A 24662-nucleotide genomic window follows, 5' to 3' on the forward strand; every position below is an offset into this window, starting at 1 on the left:
TATCGGATCAATATTTTAGTTTCAGATTTCATTCTGAAATTGTATTTTTGTGTTTCAGTTCCTCAGCTCTGCCTTAAAAAAATATTCCGATTGGCACTTTAGGAAAAATTCACACAATTTTGTTTCGTTTACCATTTGACACGTTGATATTACAGTAATTTGTAGATGCTTATAAACTTTGTCCAAATTGTGTTTGAACAAAATACAGTCAAATGAAAGGTCAGAAGTTTGAGATGATTTAATTTCCCTTTGGGATCAATGAAGTACTTTTGAATTGAACTTTAAAGTATTTTTTTGATATCGGTTCAATACAAAAAATGTTTTAAACTTATTTGACACCTTTAGTTAGTGAAATTAAAGATTGACACTGTTTTTGCTGTCCATGTTAGTTTGCAACTTCTGAATCTTGTTTATTACAGCCTTGTGAAATAATAATAATAATAAAATAATAATAATAAAAGAATCACGCTCGATTTTATCCAAACCAGTAGATGGAAAATGCATTTTTATTTTAAGCAACATTCTAATCAGTTCGCGTGAGAACTGGGTGGAAACATATCTGCTGAAGATCAATTTCAGATCTGCCTGAAAGCTTAAAATAAAAATATTAAGCTTCAGTTTGAAAATTTTAAAATATCCAAATATTATCCCACCCAAATCATGTTCTGGAATAACGCATCAACTAACAGGAAGTCATTGGACAGATTGCTGAATCAGGTGGTTTATAAGCACAAATACACTCAAGTCCAAAAATAAACACTGATCCAAATTCAGTCTGAATAGATTTTTTTAATCAACTTCAGGATTTTGAGGTGTCAAATTAAACAGCCTGGATAATCTGAAGTAGTGCAGAGATTATAAGAGAAATGACGTTAATCTTTATTTCGCATAATTTTTCACTCACCTCATTAAAGATGGCCGATGGCTGAACCTGCAGGAAGCAGAGCGATCATTAATGAGAACGCAGAGCGGTAAACGCCACGTCTAGTTTTCAATGCCTCAGGTTCAGTCAGGCTGATTTCACTCACGCTTCAGAGCAGTTGAACATTTTACGCCATTCATCATCACTTGGAAAATTCATCCACTGCCTACAAACAGGACTTACCCAGCTGGCTTATCCATTACATTACATCTAAGGGCTTCGAGGTCGACAGGTTAAGGGTTAAAGGTCATCCCCAGCACCTGTGCAAGAGAGGAAACTTTAGTTTCTTTTAGTCATTTAAGTCAAACAAACAGACAGGTTAAAGGTCAGAGGTGTTAGTTCTCATTAGTAACGCTGCTGCAGATGATTGACAGCAGCGGGTTGCAAGAGAAAAGGTTGCTCTGCGCACTGTGTGAGCCTCACGGCCCACCGTACAGGACCAGAGCTCACACCGTGCTGCAAACCCACTGGACCCGGAGTCTAAACATGATCAGAACCAGCACAACAACGACCTGATCCAGGGGTGTCCAAACTTAAAAACAACATTTTCAAAACTTGAAAGGGATTTTTACAGGCCCCTGTAAATAAATAATAAAAAAAGGAGTAAATTTCTGCCAAAAACTAAAATTTTGTGATCTAAATAAAAATAAAAAAATTCAGAAATTAAAGTTATTTTGGTAGAAAATTCTTGACGTTAATTTAAAAATTAGATTTTTTTTCTAGCACATCTATTTTTTTTTCTAGAAAATTTATACGATTACTCAAAATTTTTAAGTCTTAACAGTAATGTAAAACTTTTTTTTTCTACGATGGCCTAATAATTCGCTGTAGCAGAATTTGCATGTTCGATGCATTAAAAGAAAAATCGTTTAGTTTTCAGTTTCTTTTGGGCTTTATTGAATAAATGTATTTTGACTAAAGAAACATATTTGAATCACTTTCTTTCAAAACACTTGTTATATTTAGCAGTTTAAGAATAAACGCTGATTTTGGTGCAATTTTCCAGTAAAAGACTCAATAAACTCTAGCTTATCTTTGCTTAAAACTTGGTTATAAAAAACAAATACTTTGCGTTGTACTTTACATTTTACTGACTAAGAAAATTATGATGGTAACTTTTACCCTGATTACAAATTAAAATTCTCCATCTAAAGGCCAAATTTGTTCCATTTTGATCAGTTTGAAAGGATCTTTTATATTTACGACTGTAAGTGAACCTGATAAACACATTTTTACTTTTTATGGAAAAGGCTTAGTGTTGATTTTGCAGATTTAACCTTTGACATACCAGATGCCCCAGTCTGTGGACCAGTAAGTGACTGGGAGGTTCACTGGCATTACGGTCCAGCTCTGAACTTTTACCTTTAGGAAAAAAAGAAACAAAAATAAATCAAGTCAGTGAATATCGATCATGCTTTGTGTATATTATGTTGCAAGAATAGTGAGACTTTCCAACATCTTTATATTCAAACTACGGCTGGGTGATTTGCCTTCAAGATAAATGTCAGGTTTGTTTGTTTTTTATACCAAATATGATTTTAATCCATTTCCTCCTTATTCTAAAGAAGAAATTACAAAAGCTAGAAAATATTTTCAAAATGTGGATTTATTTCGATCATCCTTTCTGCGGGTCATACAACAGAGAATTAAGGCAAAACTGAGAATTTTTGTATTATAAGAATATTAGCAGAATAAAGAAAACTTTACTAGAACGTCTTAAAAATATTTTTACCGTTTTCATAAAATTACTTCAGTTTCCTGATATTATGACTGTATTCTTGTAACATTATGACTCCATTCATTTAAAAAAATTAGCCTGATCCCTTTATTTTGTCATAGAGTCGACCTGAATTCAAAGTCCAAATAAATAGAAGCTATAAAATGGTCAAATCCAATTTACCTGATAAAAATAGATTTGATTGCCCAGTCCTAAATGAAGTTTTATTGAATTACTGCAGATTTAAGTGTGCCAGGCCTCATTGTCACCATTCTGCCACCAGAACTGCAGAGATGAAAGCAAAACCTGACTTTCTCTCTCCACTGCTGCTCTGGGATCAGTCCACTGAGCTGGAGAATCCCAGATAAATGAGAGCAAGCTGTGGTCAATCCATCAAAAACATTTAAAAAATATATTCTGCATGGGTAAGAACACCAATTTAATTAATTTAATCTACAACAGATAATTTGACATTAATCTGATCTGCACTTGTTTTATATTGATTTCAAGTGGCTAAATTATTTCTCCAATTCTTACAACTATGTAACGTGAGACGAATCCAACGTTCGTTGTCGATAATTTGCTTTAAAGTCCCCTAAAGTGTTGCTAAAACTACCGCGTATTTTTGAAATCGCAAGATCCGGGTTCGATTCCCAGCCGGGCCACGTGTTCGGAAAAAAACCGAAAAATAACCGTTTAAGTATCGCGATAACTACAGCTAACATCAAACATTCAACATTATTCGTAAACATACCACTCTACGCGTCATTTGACTAATTAAGTCCCTCAAAACAAGCCCAACATCAGACAAACTCAGGCTAGCTTAAAGCTATATAGCAGCTAACTAGCCCGCTAATGCTAAGTAAGAGAATTCAAAGCGGGAAAACAAAGATGTCTGAAACACAGTTCAGCCGTTTATCAAACCTGCATGCCGTTAACAGCAGCGGGTCCAAATCTGTCTGTGTGAGGTCCGCTAAATCTGGGTTAAAAAGTAAATTAATACTCACTCATTGCTCGTATTTGGACCGAAACGTCCATAGATCAGCGGACGGAGAAAAGAGAACCTCACGATGTGCGACAGGAGTATTTAAAGGGCGCGTTACGTCAGTTCAAGCCGCTTTTCGGCAACAACATAATAGGAGGAGTTTCCTAGTTGGTAAACAAAACCGATCTTTATTTCTAGAAAGTTTGATTTCTTTGCGGGGGGTTTCATGCAGAATCTTGACTGGGTAAAAATGCAGTTTCTTTCACACAAATTCATAATCACTAATAATTTCAAAGAAGTTTCTCTTAAATATATTCACACAATTTATTCAACCAAATATTTTCTTCAAATATAAAATTGATGCACATATGTCCTAATCTTTCTGTAAATTTCTTTGCTCACTGAAAATTTATAAAAGACTCTTCTGCTATCAGTCAGATTTTGTTTCGAGCAAAGTTTTAAAGTGTCAAAACATTTTTGGTGGTAAATTGTAACTCGATGCAATCTGAAATTCAAACAATATAAAAACTATAACAATTAAAAGTGCTTGTAATGCTAACAATCTAACTTTTTAACTCATTTTTTTGGTTTTCTTCTTTTCTTTTTATATTGTTTTGACCTTTTTTGTTCTCATGTCCCGTTGTACAAAACTTGTTCAAATACTGCTTCGACGTATAGATACGACGTTTAAAGGAAGTCATAGGCAAAAAGTTTTGAAATAATAATAATAATAATAATTGCTGTTATTATTCTATCTATCTGCCTGTGAAAAAAATCTGAATCGGAATAATAACGAAGATTCATTAGAAAATAAAATTTGTGTACACTGCCATCTGGTGGTCAAATTAAAGAATGACGAGTCGTTCAACTTCCGTTCTGAACTTTCAAAAATATCCGTGAAAAAACAATTACAGATTTAAATAAATGTCAATACACGGGTTTCGTAATTAGTATTATAATTTAATTTTACTAATGATGTTAAAAGCATCGCATTTGAAGTTAAAAGAGCACTTTTTTGAAGGGAAAAAACGATGACGTCATTTAGCTGCGACAAACATCGTCTCCACCGTGAAGGCGGCATGATGGAAGTCTTTCCTTCTTCAACTGTTTCTCTCAGAGAGTTCGGGTGCGAACAAACCTTACTGTCCCGTCCTGATGGATCGGCGTCCTTCGTTCAGGGTAACAATAATTAGTTTTAAAAAAATTCCCCGTTCAGGCTCAAAAACAGGCAAAATGGTCGACAGATTATTCAATTGTTACTATCTATCCATGCCTTTGTTCATAAAGTGTAATTCTGTTGTAAATATTCAGATTATGGGCAAATCTCACTTTCTCTCTTCAATATGCCTTCACCACTCTTGTTTAAATGTATACGGTAACACTCAGTAATTTTGGAATAATGAAAATAACAGAGGCAAATAACAAATGCCTCAAATTTGTGTTGAAAATTAAGATTTCCAGTGATGAAACTTCCTTATAATCTCTGACACGCTGCAGATTAGTTTCTGGACTGAATCCTAAACTGGGATTGTTGAAAGAAGTTGTTTCTAAGGGCAGTTTTAAACTCAACTGTCACTATGTAAGCTAAAGCTACAAAGTATTACAACATAATTTTGCACTATTTCCACAGTCTTTGAGAAAACTTGTATATTCATAATTTTTTCTTCTTTTAATTTTCTTTATTCTGCCTGTTTCTGCAGGAGACACCAGTGTGATGGCGGGAGTCTACGGTCCTGCTGAGGTCAAAATCAGCAAGGAAATCTACGACCGGGCAACCCTGGAGGTTCTGGTTCATCCCAAAGTGGGACTGCCGGGTAAGTCACAGTAAAACAGTCAATATAAAAAGCACAGACATTTATTTTTAATTAAAAAACCAGCTGCTTCACACTCATGTTTACTTCTAGGTGTGAGGGAGCGATCACAGGAACAATGTGTGCGGGAAACGTGTGAGGCGTCTCTGCTTTTATCTCTCCATCCTCGCTCGTCGCTCACGCTCGTCCTGCAGGTGCTGCACGACGACGGCGCTGTATCCTTCACTGAAAACGGTTCTGTTGGTTTGGAACACAGCAGGGAAGCAGCCAGTTACATTTAGTCAGTTACATTTACATCAGTAACTTCTTTGAAAACATTTGTTTTTAGGAGTATTTTGACTACGCTGCACTTTGAGTAATTTTATTATGAAGTATTTCTACTTTTACTTGAGTAAAAATAAGTGCTACTCTAAGTTGAGTACAGTTTTTGGGTTCTCTAGCCTCCTCTGGTTTGGATTTGGTAAACCTTCTGACTGATTGGTGCCGTTCCTCATTCCTTACCTAAATGCTCAGCTCCTGTCCTGCTGTCTGAACGCAGCCTGCATGGCTCTGATGGATGCCGGCTTGTCTATGAGTTGCCTGTTTTGTGGCGTGACCTGCGCCATCAGCGCAGACGGTGAAATCATCACAGACCCGACTGCATCTCAGGAGAAGGTAAATCTGAAGCTCAGAAAAGCAATAAAAAATAAATCAAACTCAGATTATTCGTGTCCTGGAGAGGAGCTGGATTTCTTGTGCTTTTGCTTCTTTAAACTTCTCATAAATAAAAAATCTGGAGAAGCCTTCTTTAACTCCAGGATTGAGTCAGTCATGATAACAAACTTTGCTAGATGATAAATTGTCCCAGAAGTTATTGTTTTTAAAAGCTCAAGAAAACGCCAAAACAAACAATAATTGTTTGTTTCAAAACAAACAATAATATTGTTGTTTTGAAACCATTTCAAGTAATATAATGGTTTGTTTATATCTGAATGTGCAAAAGAGAAAAGCCAGATAAAGTCTAGTGATAAACTAACTAAAAATAATGCAATAATGATGAATAGACTTTAAATTCTAATGAAGATTTAACACTGGAACTAGAAGCTGTTTTAAATATCCAAACTAAATAAACAAAACAACAAATAAAATAAATTATGACGCCTCTGTAAACAAAACTGTTCTTAAATAAAGCGATAGTTGATACCAAAACATCAGACTGAAGACTTTTATCATGCAGTTTTTGGTGGAAAGAAAAAATGTCAATGATAAATAATGTCAATGAAAATTATTGATCTCATTTTAATTTATTATGCCATTAATTGATCTATTGCTTATTTCAACAAGTTTACACAGGATATGTTACACTGAAAATACACAAAATCCTTTGGATTTTTTGTTTAGCTTCTAGTGAAAACGTCTCGGTACATTTGAAATAAAACAAAACTAACTTACAAGTAACTTTTCAGCAAGAACTAGCAGCTTGTTTTAAGTGAATAATTCCAGACATTTTTCCTGTTATGAGATCATAACGAGAACTTTTTAAAATTAATAATAAGGAATTATTGACTTAAAACCAGCTTCTGTGTCTTGCTGAAAAGTTACTTATAAATTATTTTTGTCTTATTTCAAGTAAACTAAGATATTTTCTGTAGAAATGACTGATAAAACTGGATGTATAAGAATCACGGCGTTTAAAACACCTCCTATGCAAAACAGATTTGGAAATAGAGCTGCAACTTACGATTATTTTAATAATAGATTATTCCAGTGATTATTGGATTAAAAAAATCTACACATTCTCAAGATTTTTAATTTAGCCTCTTATACAAAATTAGAAATACCTTAAAAGATGCAAATAAATAATTAAGTTCCTTTTTTAAATAAAAAATAAACATACTATTGCCTAAAACGCAACAACACATTAAAACTGCCAGCCAGATAAAAGTTTTTTTTATTTTAAATTCAAAATGTATTTATTTTTTTGTACAGTTTTGGCTGAATTACTGCTCTGATTGTGTTATTCTTTCTGTAACTTATCTTTTCTTTAGTCTGTAAACTCCAGTTAACGATTAATCGATTGTTAAATTAGTTCATGATTAATACAATAATCGATTAATCCGATTAATTGTTTATTGTAAAGTTGCTGGTTCTGTACATGTTTGTCTGCAAAAGTCAAAACTCATGTTTTTAAAATTCTCTTCAGGAAAGTCGAGCTTTGATGACTTTCGCCATCGACAGCAAAGAGCGCAGAGTGATGATGTCATCAACCAAAGGCTCGTTCTCAGTTCATGAGGTTGGTCATTTTCTTCGTTTCTGACCCGCCTGTTGCCCGTCTGACGGTTCTGATTGGACTTTCCGTCTTCCACAGCTGCAGCAGTGCGTAGCCGTCAGTCAGAAAGCGTCAGAGAAGATCTTCCAGTTCTACAGAGACTCCGTCAGGCGCCGATACTCCAAGAACCTTTGACCCAATCGGGATTTAAAAAAAAAAAAATTATATATATAAATATTGTGATGTAATAAAATATTTAGCAACCAACTCTGTGCTGTCTTCCTTTAGCTCAGGTGCAGAGACAGGCACACTGTCTGAGTAATTAGGTAGGAAATAAGTAGAGGAATGGCCGATCTTAGTTATGTGCATTTATTCACTGATGTTCCACTTAAATATTCACAGTTATTTCACACATGGAAGCAGAGCCGGTCCCAGGATTTCTGAGGCCTGCGAGCACAGTTTGAATGATTAGCCCACTGTCCACCACCCTCAACATCTATAGGCTTAAATATTTGTGGAGTTTAAATAAAGCGTTAATGTGGTTTAGTAGTATAAAATCAGAAGATGAGAACGCATGGAGTATCAGGGGGTCACAAAATTAAATAAATATACCAGGCAAATCTTCGGTTAATGAATTAAATGTATCAATAAATTATTAAATGCATCATTAAATTAAGTAATTTCCCATGAAATAACCAAAAATACAATTTCAAATAATCAAAAGTCATTTGAGGAACTTTTATTTTAAAATATATGTAATTTCATGGCGCCTGTGTGAGCCCGTCGTCATGGAAACCCTGACTCTCGGGCTCCCCCTGGTGGTGACAGTGGGTTTTGCAAACAGCAGAAAAAGAAAAAAGCAACTGAAACCATATGAATTTATCGACTCCCTTTCACTCTTTTTGTAATTATTAGAAGAAGCGACACAAAATGAGTAAAACCCTGAGCCGTGGCAGCTGCTCCGTCAAACCGATGCACATTTATTTCTTTGTTCTAAGACACGAAAACATCAAAGGGTTGGTCGGTTTTTGTTTTTTAGTAGATGTAGATGTTGTGTGGAGACAAACGGCGATTTGGGTCGGTTGGAGTGCGATGCCGTGTGAAGAACTTCAGTGGAGCTGAGGGTAAGACTCACAGTGTGGTGACAACATTAACAGCCTTAATAAACTAAAACAACAGAAAAAAGGTGTTTATGATGCCTTTAGGTCAGCTGTGGACTCTATAAAAACTGTACAGGAAAATAGAAAATTTTGGCTTTTCTCTCACAGTCTTTTTTATTTTATTTTGTGTGGAGTGCTTTTTGGTAGCACTCAGTTCTGCAACAATTTGGTACCAGTGATTTAAGTGCTTGATAAAGGATTTTACCTACCGGTTCCTGTCAGTAACATCAGTGAGAAAATTATCAGCACCATTTAAAAAGTATAAAACTACAACAGCGTATTAGGGCCATTGAAGATAAAAGGAGTAAATTTTCACCAGAAAATTCAGAAATGTTGAGATTAATCTCAGAAAATTTTGAGAAAACTTGGAAAATATTTGTAGTTTTACAAGACGAAATTTTTTTTATTTAGAAACTCAGAAATTTCCAAGTTTTTCTAGAAAATTTGTAAATTTTTCAAACAAATTTGCAACTTTTCAAACTCATGAAATTTCAATGTTTTTTTTCTAGAAAATTTCTGAGATTATTCTCAAAATGTGTGTTTTTCCAAGCAAATTTTAGATTTTTCAAAATCAGAAATTTCCAAGTTTTTATAGAAAATTTGTAAATGTGAATTTTTGTCTAGCAAATTTGCAACTTTTCAAACTTAGAATTGGACATCTTTCCTTTTCCAGAAAATTTCTGAGATTATTCTCAAAATGTGTGAGTTATTTCTAGCAAATTTTAAACTTTTTCAACTCAGAAATCTCCTTGATTTTTCTATCAAATTTGTGACTATGCAAATTTCATAGAAAATTTCTGAGTTTATTCTCATAATGCATGAGTTTTTTTCTAGGCAATTATCAAAATCTGAAATTTCATTGTTCTAGAAAATTAGTGAATTTTTTTTCTAGCAAATTTGCAACTTTTCAAACTCCGAAATTTCTGTTTTTGTACAACCAATTTTTCATTTTTTAAACACATAAATTTTCTTGTTTTTTCAAGAGAATTTCAGTTTTTTTGTCAGTAATTTCTTCCTGTTTTTATTACCGTCTATAATGATCCCGAAACTACTTTGTATAAAACAGCATTTGGGAAGCAGATGTAAATATTACAAAGCAAAAATACGAATCTAAGATATTAACAAACCTAATTAACAGCCCTGAGAAATAATCACATTTTTGCAGTTTAATATAACAGATTAATTTCAGAGCTTCATTTAGGTAATTTTAATTCTGTTTTTTCTCATTATTTTAAGGTTGATGAGTTTGCGACACCAGTTGTTCTAAACAAGCTGGTATATTCATTTCATTTCAGTTTTACAAATACGTTATTAACCTCAAAGGTAAATTAAAAGTTGTAGCTCAAATTATGCAAGTTTCTTCAAAGCGTTGCTGTTGATTTCTGTGGGTAAGAAGGATCTCCTGTAGTGGTCTGTATCACACCGGCTTCATGCAGCCTCTGACTGAAGACATTAATGCTAAGCTAGTCGTTTTAGAAAACCACATTTTAAATGTTTGTAAAACTGTCGTCTTTGGTCTTTTTTCAATCCTGTGGCATAAAAGTTTCACTCGTCAATATTTGCTAGCATTTGTAAACACGACGTCAAACATTAAAATCAAGACAAAAATATGTGGTCAGGTTTTGATTTGATCCGTTTTATGGATTCTGATAAATTCTCAGATCTAATTTCTGTATTTTTTTTACTAACCAAACTTCACTGGTACCATCCTATTGCAGAAATGTGATGTGAAACGTTTCCTTTATTTTACTGGGATATTTTCTATGCTTAAACCAATATGGTCAGATTTTTTTAGGGTTTATCAAAGTTTTTCTTTCAAGAACTTTGGGCCCAATAACAGAACGGATAAAGCTATGAACATGTTTGTAAAACACAAAAGTGCCATGCAGACAATGACTCGTCACATTAGCTTTTCCAGTTTTTTTCTTACCTTATTATTATTTTTTACATCTAAACATGTGCACTGCTGTTGTTTGTTCATGGTTTCAGCCTGACAAAACCATTTCCCTTTGTAGGTTAGTCCTTTTTTAGCAGGAAAAAAATATATAAGTGAATTTACATTTTAGGAAGATTTTCTTCAGTCGGGTCACTTTGATATTTTTGGCACTTTTCCTCCCAGCAGCACTTTCTTCACTCCAACTTCCAGATGCGTTTCAAAATATCCACACTTCATATGTCGATTCCATTTAGTTTCATATATAATGGCACTCTGTTTTTATCATCATAAAGATAAGACTTGGCTTTAAAACACAGCAAAAGGCAGTCCTTTCTGCAGGTAAACAACAGGTGAATCATGATGGGATATTAAGGAAGAAACTTTGCTTCTGGCAGGCGCTGGATGTGGAAAGTCCAGCAGGATTCGCCTCCAAACTTTGACTCTTCCTGCATCTTCTGTCATCCATTCACATTGTGGAAAATTCTGCATTTACTTAAAGAGGACCTATTATGCAAAATTTTGGGTTTCAAATGCTTCTAAAAAAAAACCTGCCAAAGTGCTTAAAAAACAAACAAACAAAAAAAATCACCTTATTGTGTTGTCTAGCAATAAGTTAATGCTTTCTGGTGTCTGGAAAATGAGCCGTTTCAATAACTTACAGATTTTTAAGTCACAATAAAAGAAAACTGCGCCGTTACCTAGCAACGCCAGCCCAGCCCAGCCCCGTTACCTAGCAACGCCAACGGAACTGCAGCACTGATTTTACCAGGAGCCACTGTGATTTCTAAAAGCTCAATAAACAACAAAAACTGGACTTATGTCCTCGTTTGTTCGTAGAATGTGATGACTGACATTCATAATAATAAACAGGATAAAATAGTTCATAAACCATAGGAGCCGTAGTTTGTTAAAATCTAACAAACTACGTCTCATACAGCAGTAATAATGTAAAACTACATTATTGACCATTACAAAAGAGAAATTTGCTTTTATGTTCTTGGATCTTGACAAAAACCAAAGTGTTTCCAGATCTTTATCCAGGGACAGTACATATTATACATCAGCAGCCTTCTCAGATTTAATTTAAGACATATTTTATAGAAATTAGATAAGAAACAGGGGCGACAGATACAGTTATTTTTATGACAGATTCCTGCTCGTCCCGCAATTGAAACAATATGGCTTTATGGACATGACTCAATGTGTATTAATGGTGCCTGAACGTTCACCTCATTAGCTTCAGCGGCTAACAGGCAATGTCCAATCCAGTAATATACATCTATGGCTTTACCGCTGTACACACTGCAAAAGTGTTTTTCTATTGGTTTACCATTCATAAAATACGTTTGTATGAAGTTTAAAGATGTTGTATAATTGTGCATCTGTTTTCAGCCATTTCTACGTGTGAGTGTAAACGTTGAGTTTAGTGGGCGTGGCTAAATAAACCATTTATTCGGATTTAAAGTGACAGAAGCCCTAAAAAAGCTCATTCTGAATGGCGCTCAACACGAGTATTTTAGACAAATTCTCGTTATCTAAGAATGAATTTGTGCTAAAAAATTTAATGAATATGTTTTGTATTGCCCATAAACCAGGGATGTCCAAAGTGTGGCTGGCGGGCCATTTGTGGCCTTGAAATGATTTTGATCGGCCCCCTGACCAGAGTTCAATAACGATAAAAATTTGGCCAACAAAATATAAAACAACTGTTGAAGACAAAAATGTGTAAACAGTTTTTTTTTGTTTTTTTTAACAAAGCAACAATCTGTAGCCTATTTTATGTTTTGGGTTTTTAAGGTTTTCATTTAAAAAAATACTTATTGAGCAGTTAACTGAAGAAAAAGAAAAATCACAATAAACTCATTTTTGCATTTAAATGTAATTAATTTTTGTAATTTAAATTAGCCAGTTTTGGACACCCAATCATAACTTGTTCTAGGAAGCATAATAGGTCACCTTTAAATTTAATTTAAGCTCCACATGTGATGACAAGCGTGACACAAATTTGTCAGTCAGTGAGAAGGACGAGCCTGAACGTGGAGGAAGGTCCTCTGGGCTGCATGTCGTCCTATTCCAGTGAGACGTGGTTAAAATCTTTTCGTTTATTCGTTATTTTGCAGATGATGTGTTGATGTTCATGGAGTGTTTGTGTCTCTGTGTGTCTGCGTCTATGTGCGAGCCGCGGCTCTTATGACGGCTTTGCAGACAGGTAGGAGATCAGCGCCGCGATGGCGCAGATGTACGTTATGATGCCAAACACAATGGAGAGAACGGAGAGCCACAGGGCCTGGCGGGACGCCGCGTTGGCGCCCTGGAAATCCCCCTGAGCTGATGCCTTGTTGGTCTGGAAAGCAGAAGACAGTGGGATAAGGATTAGCGGTTCGGAAAAAAAATAAAAAATAAAGTAAAACGAGAGAGAGGGGTATTTGTTCTGCATGGCTTTCCTCCTCCCCTCAGTTCAATCACTCGCTAATCCCACATTATGTTCCATCCCTGAATCATAAACAGCGTTCAGGATTCATCAGGGTTTTTTGTCCTCTTCTCTCCCTGCAGTCCTTGTCTCTGAGTTTGACCCTGGTTTAGGTAACAATCCACAACATCGGAAATCCATCCCAGGTTTCTCTCTTTTTCTGATTAAATCTTAAGAAATCATAAGAAAATGTTTTTTACTGCAGTTGACACTGAAAGGTTTAGTGGATGTTTTGCTTAGTATTTTATTTCTGAAGAAACTTGTAGTATTACAAGAATAAAGTTGAAATAATACAAGAGTAAAGTCATAATATGACCAGAATAAAGTCGTACGAGAATATAGTCAAAATAATGAAAGAATAAAGCTGGAATAATGGAGCAATATTACGTGAATAAAGTCAAACTAATACAAAAATAAAGTTGTATGAAAAAAAATTTAATATTAAGAAATAAAGGCAAAATGAAGTGGAAATAATGCAAGAATAAATTCGTACGAGAATAAAGTTGAAATAAAACAAGAATAAAGTTGTAGTATTATGAAACTAATGTGATAATATTAAGTCGTATTATTTACCAGACATCAAGCTTTGTTATCTTTGATATTTTTATGGATTCAATCAGAAATGGGAAAAAAATCATAAGCAGCTAAATGTTATTTTTCCTGAAAACGGAGGGCAGGAATTAGGAAAAAAAACAAAGTTGAACTATAAATTCTGATTTCATCACAGCAAAATAATAATTTCACAGTTTTTTTAACTTTGGTTTCTGCTCTAATAAAGTCAAGATGTTGAAGAAAACTGTTCAGCTTTGAGTTTTTACGATGTGTGTTTTTTTTTGTTTGTCTCAAAATATATAAAAACTCTGTTACATTTAAACCAGGGGAGTCCAAAGTGAGGGCCGTGGGCCATTTGCAGCACGTCAACTGATTTTTTGGTGGCCTCAACTGTCGTTCAAGAATGACGCAAATTTGTTTATTAGGCTTTTTATTTTTAATCAGGGTCACATTATTATTACAGTGGAAAATGTTAATTATACAAAATATTCGTCTTTTTATAACCAAACTTTCATAATGGGTAGAACCGACTTAATTAATAATTTATTTGATAGATTAATAAATTAAATTGAAGTTAAATTTGTTTAAATTTTAATTTCAAGAAATTCATTAGATATTAAAAATAAATATTTATTGAAATTAATATTTCATTTAATAAATTAAAATGTAATTTATTAAAATTGTATTAAAAAATATTATTATTGAATTAATGCTTAATAAATTCATGTTGAATATTGTTTACATTCAAATATTATTTATTTATTTAATAAATCAAAATTTTTAAATAAATTACATTTTAATTTTGTCAATTTATTAAATCAAATATTAATTAAATTAATATTAGTTAAATATTAATTTCATATTAATATTTATCTAGTTTATTAAAAATAAAATATAAATAAATGTAACTTGAATTTAATTGACGTAATCTATAAAATTTAATTCTAGAAATTTGTTAAATTAGATTTGAATTTATTACTTCAATTTGTTGTTTATTTTTTCTTGGCCCATGAGTATTTTCCACTTGACGATTTTGGCCCGTGTGACAGAAAATTGGGACACCGCTGATGTAAACATTGGGACTATTGTCCTGCAGCGGCGGCAGGCGTCCTGCCGCGGCGGCAGGCGTCCTGCAGCGGCGGCAGGCGTCCTGCAGCGGCGGCAGGCGTCCTGCAGCGGCGGCAGGCGTCCTGCAGCGGCGGCAGGCGTCCTGCAGCGGCGGCAGGCGTGCCTCATGTTGGACTGTGTGAGTTCAGGCTTGTACCTTTTGAGAAAGGTAGAAGGCGGCGATGCCCAGCGGCCAGAAGCAGCAGAGCATGGAGAAAAAGGCCAGACCCAGGTGGTCCTGCGGGATCATCAGGGGAAAGTTTCCGTCGCTGTCCGTATCGCTGAGGTCGTCAATAGACGAGTCCTGGGATCCAAACAGAGAACTTTCAGGGTCACTTCAGGTCAGTTTCTGCAGATATTTTTCTCTTTTAGATCCAGATCTGAACAGCAGGAATGAGGAAACACCAGGTTTTCATTTCTGAGATAAATAAAAGATTATTTAAAGAAATTTACATCCAGTCTTCAAGTTATTAAATTTGAAAGCTCAGCAAGATAATCTGCTTTAACTCTGAGTTCATGAAAGCAGGAAAAATATTCTGTTTTTATTATTCTCACGTGTTTCTTTTTTACAGCAACCGGAAAACCTAGCTTGTGACTTAATGGGGTTACGCTGTGAATGTGCACAAACTCCACTGGCTGCAGGCTAACCGTGACTCATACGTCTGCGCATAGCTCCACATATTCGATCTGACTCCCCCGACCCGACCAGGCTACTCTGCTTAGTTCATTTTTTTGCATGAACAAGCTGCACATCAAGTGAATGTCCTTCTGCTTTTAAAGCACATTACCAATCGTATTAAATGCTTTTTGTTGCTCCTACAAATTAATTAAGTCCTGAAATGCAAAAATATGATTTGATGATTTATGTCCAAAGTGTGCCCAACTTTGTGTTTATGCATCTGCATGTGGCAGACATTGTTCTGATCAGGCTACAGTGATCAAGCTCTAAGCTGCTACTGATTATCGTAATAATCGATTATTCTGATGATTAATCAATTAATCGGACTGCAAAATTGACAATCTGTTGATTTTTCTATAACCATTTAAGCTTTTTAAACATTAGAAATGCAATAAAAGATGCAAATAAATAGATTTTTTTTTTACTAACAAAATAGACATTTTATTGCCTACAGTGCAAAAAACAGCATTTCTTTAGTGATTATTTGTAGCGAAGGATGCATCTGCAGAACATATTTACAGACAAGAAATGTTATTTTTATATTTTAAGGGCAAAATGTGTATTTATTTTATATAGTTTTTTGTTAATTACTGCTCAGAGTGTGTTGTTCTTCCAGCATACGGTGTTTTTTTAGTCTGGATGGATACTCCAGTTAACGATTAATCGATTACTAAATTAGTTGACGATCATTTCAGTAATCGATTAATCACGATTAATCATAATCATGCATATTGCATTCTATCTTATCTTGTATTTATTTTTGTATCTTTTTACTTTTATGTATGCTTTACGTGCCGCCTTTAATTGCACCCAGGGTCTATATAAAATTCATTGAATTTGAATAATTCGATTAATCATTTCCTTCCTACAATATATTGCAGATTCTATCAAACCAATTATAGGTCCAAGTTACTGTTTTTTTTTTTTTTTGTTCATTTAATTTGCCTGATGGAGCTTTGTGTTCGTTCTGAACATTAATCCAGGTATTTGCGTTGTTGCCACACACAGCTGGTGCATTTAGGGATTTTCAAGATGCTGTTCACAGATCGCCATCTGCCTGAAAGTCCGTCCCACTGTGGGATGTAAATTCCTCATCTGCGGCCACGCACAGGAGGCACCTAACTCCTGCTGCAGTGGACTGAGCACAGCGCAGGATTTTACGGCGGAGCTCATGTGCAATGATGAGACTTCTGTTCAAACTGGACAACAATGAGCAGGACAGCAACAAGAGAACTTCAATAAATACGAACAGTTCATGTAATAAATAAAAAGGAGCGAAAAAGGGATAAGCTTAGGATATCTGGCCCCAAAAAAGAACATTAGCTATTTAACTCAGGAGACTATTACAGGCATATTTCAAATATACAATAAATACACTAAAAAACCCACAAAGATCAGCTCATTCAATTATTTATTTAGATATAAAAATCATAAAATTGTTTCCAACTCTCCTTCCTCAATCAGTGTTTTATTTCTTCTTCTGCTGCTCATTTTCTATTTTCTAAGGCTGCAACTAATGATTATTCTGAAGATTCATTGATTAATCGGATAACAAATTATTCTGTAGATTTTTCTATAACAATTTAAGCTTTTCTTAAACATTAGAAGATGCAAATCAATTATTAATTACATTTTTTAAATTAAAAAAGTAGACATTTTATTTCTAAAAATGCAATGACTCAGCATTCCTGCAGTGAACACGTCATAATTTGTTTTAGGAATAATCATCTGCAGAACATATTTAGAGACAATGTTTTTAGCAAAATATATACATTTTGTAGTTTTGGCCAATTACTGTTCTGAGTGTGTTGTTCTTTCAGGAAATGGCCTTTTTTTTGAGTCTATAAACTCAAAACAACAATTAATTATTTACTAAATTAGTTGACGATTATTTCAATAATTGATTAATCATGATTAATTCGATTAATCGTTTCAGCACTAGTGATTTCAGTTGCTAACTGTGTTTTTTGTTGCTGACTTGTGAATGGGAGTCTTGCATGAATTGTCAGAGAACTGCTGGCTCATTCACTAAACACAGATGCCTGCAAGGGGAAGTGATGCTAGCAGGTGGATAGGGATGCAAAATTGTACACAATAATTTTAAACGGAATATTCTTGACTTGTTAAGCTTTTGAAATTTCCAGCTTTTATTTTAGATTAATCTGAAAATTTCAGAATTTTTTATCACTAATTTTTGATGTTTGGAACTCAGAAAACTGGCGAGAAAAAAACTGAAGTTTGGAGATTAATCTGAAAATAAGGAAATTAAGGAAAAAGGGTAGAGTGCCTTCTCCGGGTCAAGGGGGGTGTCCTGCCCCAAGTGGAGGAGTTCAAGTATCTCGGGATCTTGTTCACGAATGAGGGAAGAAGGGAGCGGGAGATCGACAGGCGGATTGGTGCAGCGTCTGCTGTCAAGCGGGCGCTGCACCGGTCCGTCGTGGTGAAGAGAGAGCTGAGCCAAAAAGCGAAGCTCTCGATTTACCGGTCGATCTACGTTCCCACCCTCATCTATGGTCATGAGCTTTGGGTCATGACCGAAAGAACGAGATCGCGGATACAAGCGGCCGAAATGGGTTTTCTCCGTAGGGTGGCTGGGCTCTCCCTTAGAGATAGGGTGAGAAGCTCAGTCATCCGGGAGGGACTCAGAGTAGAGCCGCTGCTCCTTCACATCGAGAGGAGCCAGTTGAGGTTGATTGGGCATCTGGTCAGGATGCCTCCTGGACGCCTCCCTGGTGAGGTGTTCCGGGCATGTCCCACCGGGAGGAGGCCCCGGGGAAGACCCAGGACACGCTGGAGGGACTATGTCTCTCGGCTGGCCTGGGAACGCCTCGGGATTCCCCCGGAGGAGCTAGAAGAAGTGGCCGGGGAGAGGGAAGTCTGGGCCTCCCTTCTGAAGCTGCTACCCCCGCGACCCGACCTCGGATAAGCGGAAGAAGATGGATGGATGGATGGATAAGGAAATTTCTGAACTCCAAAAGTTGACAGCTTGCATGAAAAGACCTCAATTTTATTTTAGAAAAAAAATCATGGAAATTTCAGTTTAAAAACTTTAAAATTAGTGAAAAAAACTCATAAATTGTTTTTCAATTTAATTAATCTCTAGAAGAATAAATAAAAATGTCAACTTTTAGTTTTAGAAATTTTTGAAACTGTGAAATTTCTAGAAATAAATCTAAGATTAATCTAAAAATTTCCAAGTATTTTCATGCAAATCTTTGACTCCTCAAGCTCAGATATGTCCAAGTTTTTCTTTGAAAATTTCTGAGTTTGGTCTCAAACTTTCTTAATTTTCTGGGAGAAATTTACTCCTTTTTCTCCCAATGGCCCAACTACACCATCACAGCCAAATGTGTATTGTTTCATATTCTCACTTACGTTTTAGAGATTTTGTGTTGCTCAGCATCCACGATGACCTCACAATCAATATTTCTCATCAGCTCACTTTGCAACTTTCAAACATTGCAAAATTCACTACATTTGGTACGAACAGTAAGTTTGTCTCAGGAAAAGTAAAACAGTGCAAACTCACTTTTTTGGACATTTTCTGTATTTCTGCTAAATAATCTTAGCTGTGATTGGTGCTCAATATGGCAAAATATTGCATATTCTAAATTGCATTTAAAATTGCACATTAATTTTTATTAAAGTGTTTTAAACGACACAAACACGGAGGATAAATATGTTTTTTACAGATTCATGAGAGAAAACTTTAAGTTTTCTGCAGTTTTCACCTCAGGGAATGTAAACTCAAACAACCCTTAAAATAAATAACTAATCTAGGAGCATTCAACACTTCCAACACATATGGTTTCATAGTTTCCTAAAAAGAAACTATATTTATTTTTCTGTTGGTACCTGTGCTAAAGCACCAGAGCAGCTTTATATAACCTGGCTTTCTGACAGAAACAGGTGAATTGCTGCCTACCTTGAATGCATTGCTCATATATCTATTTTAGGTTCCTGTTCAGCCGCCAGTAGCTCTACAGAGAACATAAAGGTCTCTTGCTTTCATGCCATCTTTCAGAAATCAGTGAAAAACTAAATATGTATCCTTAAATTTGGTCCGCTATGCCCGTAAAACATTTATTTCTGTTAGCGACTAAAATCGTATATTTTATGTTAATGGTTGCTTTATTTCTACACAAACTCAGTCAAAGTTCGCTATCTCTTTTCCACTTTCTTATTTATTTAGTCTCTGAACTGGTAAATTTGTAAAAAAAAATGAACTGGAAAGCCCTCCGCAAACTGATTTCCCACTGGAAAACTGGGAGCAACAACCAGTTATGTAGGACCGACTTTGCATTTTAAAATGGCCGCTCTTCACATCAACACAAGAAAAACGGGAGAGTTCAACTGCTTATGCACCGTTCAACCTGAGGAGGGCAGCACTGAGGCGGTTTCAGTGCTGGGCGACTGTGGGTCTTTGGTAGAGTAGTCGTCTTGCGATCGGAAGGTTGTAGGTTCGATTCCTCCTGCCACATGTCGATGTGCCTCTGGGCAAGGCACTTAACCCCAAATTGCCTATCGATCTGCGTATCGGTGTATAAATGTGTGTTTGTGAGTGTGACTAGGTGAATGTGACTCTAGTGTAAAGCGCTTTGAGCAGTGGCGGCTGGCCAGTAGGGGGCGCTTGGGCGCCGCCCCCTTTAAATTGTTTAGATAATAAATGATTTCTATTCTGAACTGCAAAATACTTAGAAATGTATTTATTCATACTGTGTGTCCAATAGACATGTTAGAATTTATTAAAATAGTAAATACATAATTCTAATTGCTCACATTGTGCACACTTCCTATGTGCAGGGCGCCGTCCTAATGAGAGTGTATGTAGGCGCATCAACTTTTGGCAAGCAGGTGATCTGAGGCTGACTTTTAATTGGTTGTTTAAGGTTTTCCACAGGACGCAGCGCTCTGCGTCCCGGACACACCCATTTTGTTGTGTCATTACTGGTAGAGCGTCAGTACTGGCTAATTTTTTTTAAAACATTGTGTGATTGGACAATCCCCGATTCGACTTATTAGCGCAGCTGCAGTTCGTTAGGTCGATTCACGTTTACGTTTGCATATTGATTCTATGTTGCATTGTGTTTCTGTGTTTGTAATGATGTAAAGCACTTTGAAATGTCTTGCTGCTGAAATGTGCTATACAAATAAAATTTGATTGATTGATTGATTGATTAAGCAATGCATTTTACTGCTTTCCGTGTTTGCTATTTCAAAGTTCTGGCACGGAGGCAATGTGGACAACAACTGGGGTAAGAGACTTAAAACATCTTTCAGAAAAATGCAAACGGCACGAAAACAGCCGCAGCCACCTAGACAATGCAATGAAGCTAAGTTTTTGGGGGAAACTTAGCATAGCTGAAAGGTGCTTTTCAACTCTGAAAAGAATCAAGACTTTTCTGAGAAACTCAATGACTCAGGACAGGCTGAATGCATTGGCCATGTTGTCAATGGAGAAAAGACTAGTCACAGAGATGACTGACTTTAACAAGAATGTAATTGAGAAATTTGCAGGGCAGAAGGAAAGGAGGGCAAAATTCATGTTCAAATAGTGCTATTTTTTAAGATTTGTTTTGTTTGTTTTTCATTTGTTTGTTTGTGTGCGCCCCCCTCAGTTTTTTTTAGCACCAGCCGCCACTGGCTTTGAGTGGTCAAAATGACTGGAAAAGTTCAGTCCATTTACCATTTCAGGCAAAATAATGTGGAACTAAACAAATTTATCAGACACACAAACATAAAGATAAAACCCTAAAAAACCTGTTTAGTATAGAAGAGGATTAGCTAAGATTAAAAACTTTTGTAATCAGAATTCTGATTACATTAAAGTCAGAATTATTTAATCTGCGAATGCTAACCTTTTCTCAGGGCTCTGATTGTTGAAGATTAAAGTCAAAATTCAAACAAAATTGTCAATTTTAGAAAAAAGAACTTTGAGAAGAAAGTCAGAATCCATGAGAGGAAAAAAGTCTAAATTCTGAGAAAAAAAGTCTAAATTTTGATTAAAACAATTTGAGAAAAGGTCTAAAATTAAAGTTAGAATTTTTAAATTTAAATCTAAATTATGAGAAAATCTAATTTTCAGAAAAAAAAGTCTGAATTCTGAGGTGAACGTGATAATTCTGAGAAAAAAACATTTTTGAAAAGGTGACAAAATTTTGAGAAAAAAAGGTTAAAGTTACAATTCTGACATTAAAGTGAGAATCTTGGGGGGAAAAGTCACATTTTGAAAACAAAAAACAACTTTGAGAAAAAAGTCAAAATTTTGCGAAACATGTCAGAATTTTCTGAGAATTCTGGGGGAAATGTCAAATTTTTTTAAAAATAATTCATTTCTTTTTTTCAGTGTCCCTAATCCTTTTCCATTAATTAATTATCTGCTAAATAAAAGTTGACTGGGGGGTCAGCTACACTCCAAACTGCCGAAGGTTTCCTCATCGTAACTATTTTCTTACAGATTTCAGATAAACTTGTTTTTTTCTTTCTTACGTCAGAGTCAGGAAGCAGGTCGTCCTCGTCATCCATGCTGTAGGGGGCGCTGTGGAAGTCCTGCGCCTCGGCCAGCAGCTTCCTCTCCAGGGCCGAACCGGGCCGGATGTCCACAAACGTGGTCTCCAGGTACTCCTTGCTGAGCAGGTCCGCTTGGCCCCAGAGCGGCCCGGCCGGGTAGAATGACTCCAGGCTGCGCGGCAGGGCGCAGGCGTCCAGCAGCTCCGGAGGATGGCCGCAGTAGCCTCTCCAGCCCAGCGGAGGATACGCTCGGTCCTCCTCACACTTCACCAGAATGCCCTTAAAAAGCCCGACCGGCGCCTGGTTCTGCTGGTTCTGGTCGGACGGCAGCCTGTTGGCGGCGTTTTCTTCCAGCAGGGGGTGCTCCAGCTCGTCTCTGTTCTCCATTAAAGACGAACCGCTCCAGAGGCCGCATCAACAGGCAAACGTAATCTACAAACCGGCTGGCTCGATGGGCTTATGCAGAGGCAGCTGCTGTGATAATCCACCTTTAATCCTATTCTTTAATTTTTCTCTTGTTTCAGCGCCGGGTCCAGAGGAAAAAAGCACATGACGAATTCATCCCAGCACCTGAAAGTTGTGTTGGATTATTGGAGAAGCTTTGGTCTCAAATTTTGTTCTCAAACAGTAAAAAGTGGCAATAATGGTTATTGATAAATTAGACGCCCTTGTTTCTCTTTAGCTGCAGCAGAAACAGTAAAAAATATTTCCTTAGCTTTACTTTCTGACGCTTCATAAAGACGTAACAACCAGGATTAGTTTTGGGAATAGATTTTAGCATTTAGGTGTGAAAAAATAAGGCTACAGAAGTAAAATCCAGCGGTGAACATTGTCTTGATGTTCTTCAGGAAACAAAAGTCGTCTGGTTTTGATTTATGGCTTCAGAGTGACAAAAACAACCCAGTTCCTTAAGACTCCGTCCGGCTGCCCAACAAACACGGTGACGTCTGTGAAGACAAAAACACCACAAACATTTAGATTTCACATTTTAACACCAAATTTCAATAGATACAGATAAAGAAATTAGTTTTACTATGAAGCAATTACAACCCATGAAAGTAATCACAAATTTACCATCAGTGGTGGGACAATGTTATTATAGTTAACTAAAACTAATGAAATAACAAAACTGAAATTGAGAAAAACCCTTAATCTGAAATGTTGTATCATATTTCTAAGACTTTATCACAACTCGATGAACTTCTAACATTTCTGCAGCTAAATGAGTTGGATTAGATTCCTATTCACCCTTTGCAACTACGTCACTTCCAGGCGCCATGATGGACGTCGGAAGTGAGAATCCGAACTACGGACAACTACGCCACTTAATCATTCAAGGCGCCATGTTTTACGTTTTTAAGTGAGGATCCGGAGTATTGAACTGATCGACTGAAATTGTTTTCCCAAGCTGTCTTTGCCAGTTTTTTCATGGCTTCTTCTTGTTCGAGTCGAGCTAATTTGTCTGTGAATGTAACACGCCTGGTTGGGGCTATTGGACGGAGGTATTTACAAAAGCTGGAAACGGTTAGCTTAGAAACAGAGCCATACTTCCTCCCTCCTGACGTGTTGATCAAATTAATGACTTTGTCTGAATTCACACCACATGATTTATGTCACTGTGTCATAAACAGCGTTTCCCCTTAAACCGGATCAACATTAGAAACGTACAAAAGACGAGATGCTAACCAGTTTTTTCCATACATGCTAGGCTACATGACGGTACGGCATCGTCTCCATGGTTACTAATGGTAGGGTTACAAAGGGTTTTCAGACAGTCACTAAAATCAAACAGCTGTAATCTGCTAGCAGATTTTAAAAAGCTGCAAAATATTTGAAAGTGGGTTGGAGGTTCACCTTCCAGCAGGACAGGTGGAGTGACTCAAAATGGTCAAGTCAAAGTCCAGACCTGAATCCAATTGGGAATCTGCCATTCAATTTGAAAATGTATGTTTCCAGATGCTCTCAATCCAAGTCTTTGATATAACGCAAAGATTTATGGGAGAAAAATGGAGATGTACACCCAAAAGACTTGTAGTTGTAAATTCAGTGAGAGTTGCTTCTACAAAGTATTCACTCTCTCAGAGACTTTCTGTTTCACAGTTATGAACCACTTTAAGATGACTTAAAACAAAAAAATCCCAATAAAACACATTGTAGACTTCAGATAGAGGATGCTTTCACACCTATATCTGTGAAATTGGGGACTAAAATTGCAACATTTGTTACATTTTCAGCTGCTGTGGTTCTTTTTTTGGTGCACTGAGCCTAATGAACCAAACCTTTTTAAAAACCTGTTCCCCTCCTCGCCTCTGGGGATGCTGCACCAAGAACCATTGAAGGGAATGATGGAAAAACGTCTGAAGAAGACACTTCTTTCTTCACAAAATGTAAACAAAAATGGAGTGACGTCAGATTTTAGCGGTTGAACTGTCTCTGCATTCTGTCTTCGGTAAAAGACGAGTCATTTCTCCAACTAGCGCTAAACTAGCGCATTTGTTTTGGTTGTGTTTACCCAGAATGCCCTGCGCTGTAGTCCACTTACTGTTTTTGGAGCAGTCTTCGGTC

The 24662-nt window shown here is 36.1% G+C and overlaps 2 protein-coding genes and 1 long non-coding RNA gene across 3 annotated transcripts; 2 read left to right on the top strand and 1 right to left on the bottom strand.

Annotated features, from left to right (window-relative positions):
- The first annotated feature begins 4640 nt into the window (after nucleotides 1-4640).
- exosc5 (exosome component 5) lies at nucleotides 4641-7947 on the top strand. The gene is made up of 6 exons (XM_032544984.1): nucleotides 4641-4803; nucleotides 5325-5438; nucleotides 5529-5650; nucleotides 5949-6089; nucleotides 7618-7707; nucleotides 7783-7947. The coding sequence occupies exons 1-6, from the start codon at nucleotides 4656-4658 to the stop codon at nucleotides 7876-7878; spliced, it is 711 nt and encodes a 236-aa protein (XP_032400875.1). The 5' UTR covers nucleotides 4641-4655; the 3' UTR covers nucleotides 7879-7947.
- A 4646-nt stretch (nucleotides 7948-12593) lies between these two features.
- tmem91 (transmembrane protein 91) lies at nucleotides 12594-22623 on the bottom strand. Its single transcript, XM_032544986.1, has 3 exons — nucleotides 22077-22623; nucleotides 15066-15212; nucleotides 12594-13123 (listed from the first exon to the last, which is right to left on the bottom strand). Exons 1-3 carry the CDS (start codon nucleotides 22482-22484, stop codon nucleotides 12968-12970), a joined length of 711 nt encoding a protein of 236 aa, XP_032400877.1. The 5' UTR covers nucleotides 22485-22623; the 3' UTR covers nucleotides 12594-12967.
- On the top strand, nucleotides 22404-23774 carry LOC116707626 (uncharacterized). The gene is made up of 2 exons (XR_004336533.1): nucleotides 22404-22524; nucleotides 22622-23774. It is a non-coding gene; the product is annotated as an uncharacterized LOC116707626 (long non-coding RNA).
- Nucleotides 23775-24662: the final 888 nt, after the last annotated feature.

This window comes from Xiphophorus hellerii, chromosome 18 (assembly GCF_003331165.1).
Source record: "Xiphophorus hellerii strain 12219 chromosome 18, Xiphophorus_hellerii-4.1, whole genome shotgun sequence".
Classification (NCBI taxonomy): Eukaryota; Metazoa; Chordata; class Actinopteri; order Cyprinodontiformes; family Poeciliidae; genus Xiphophorus; species Xiphophorus hellerii.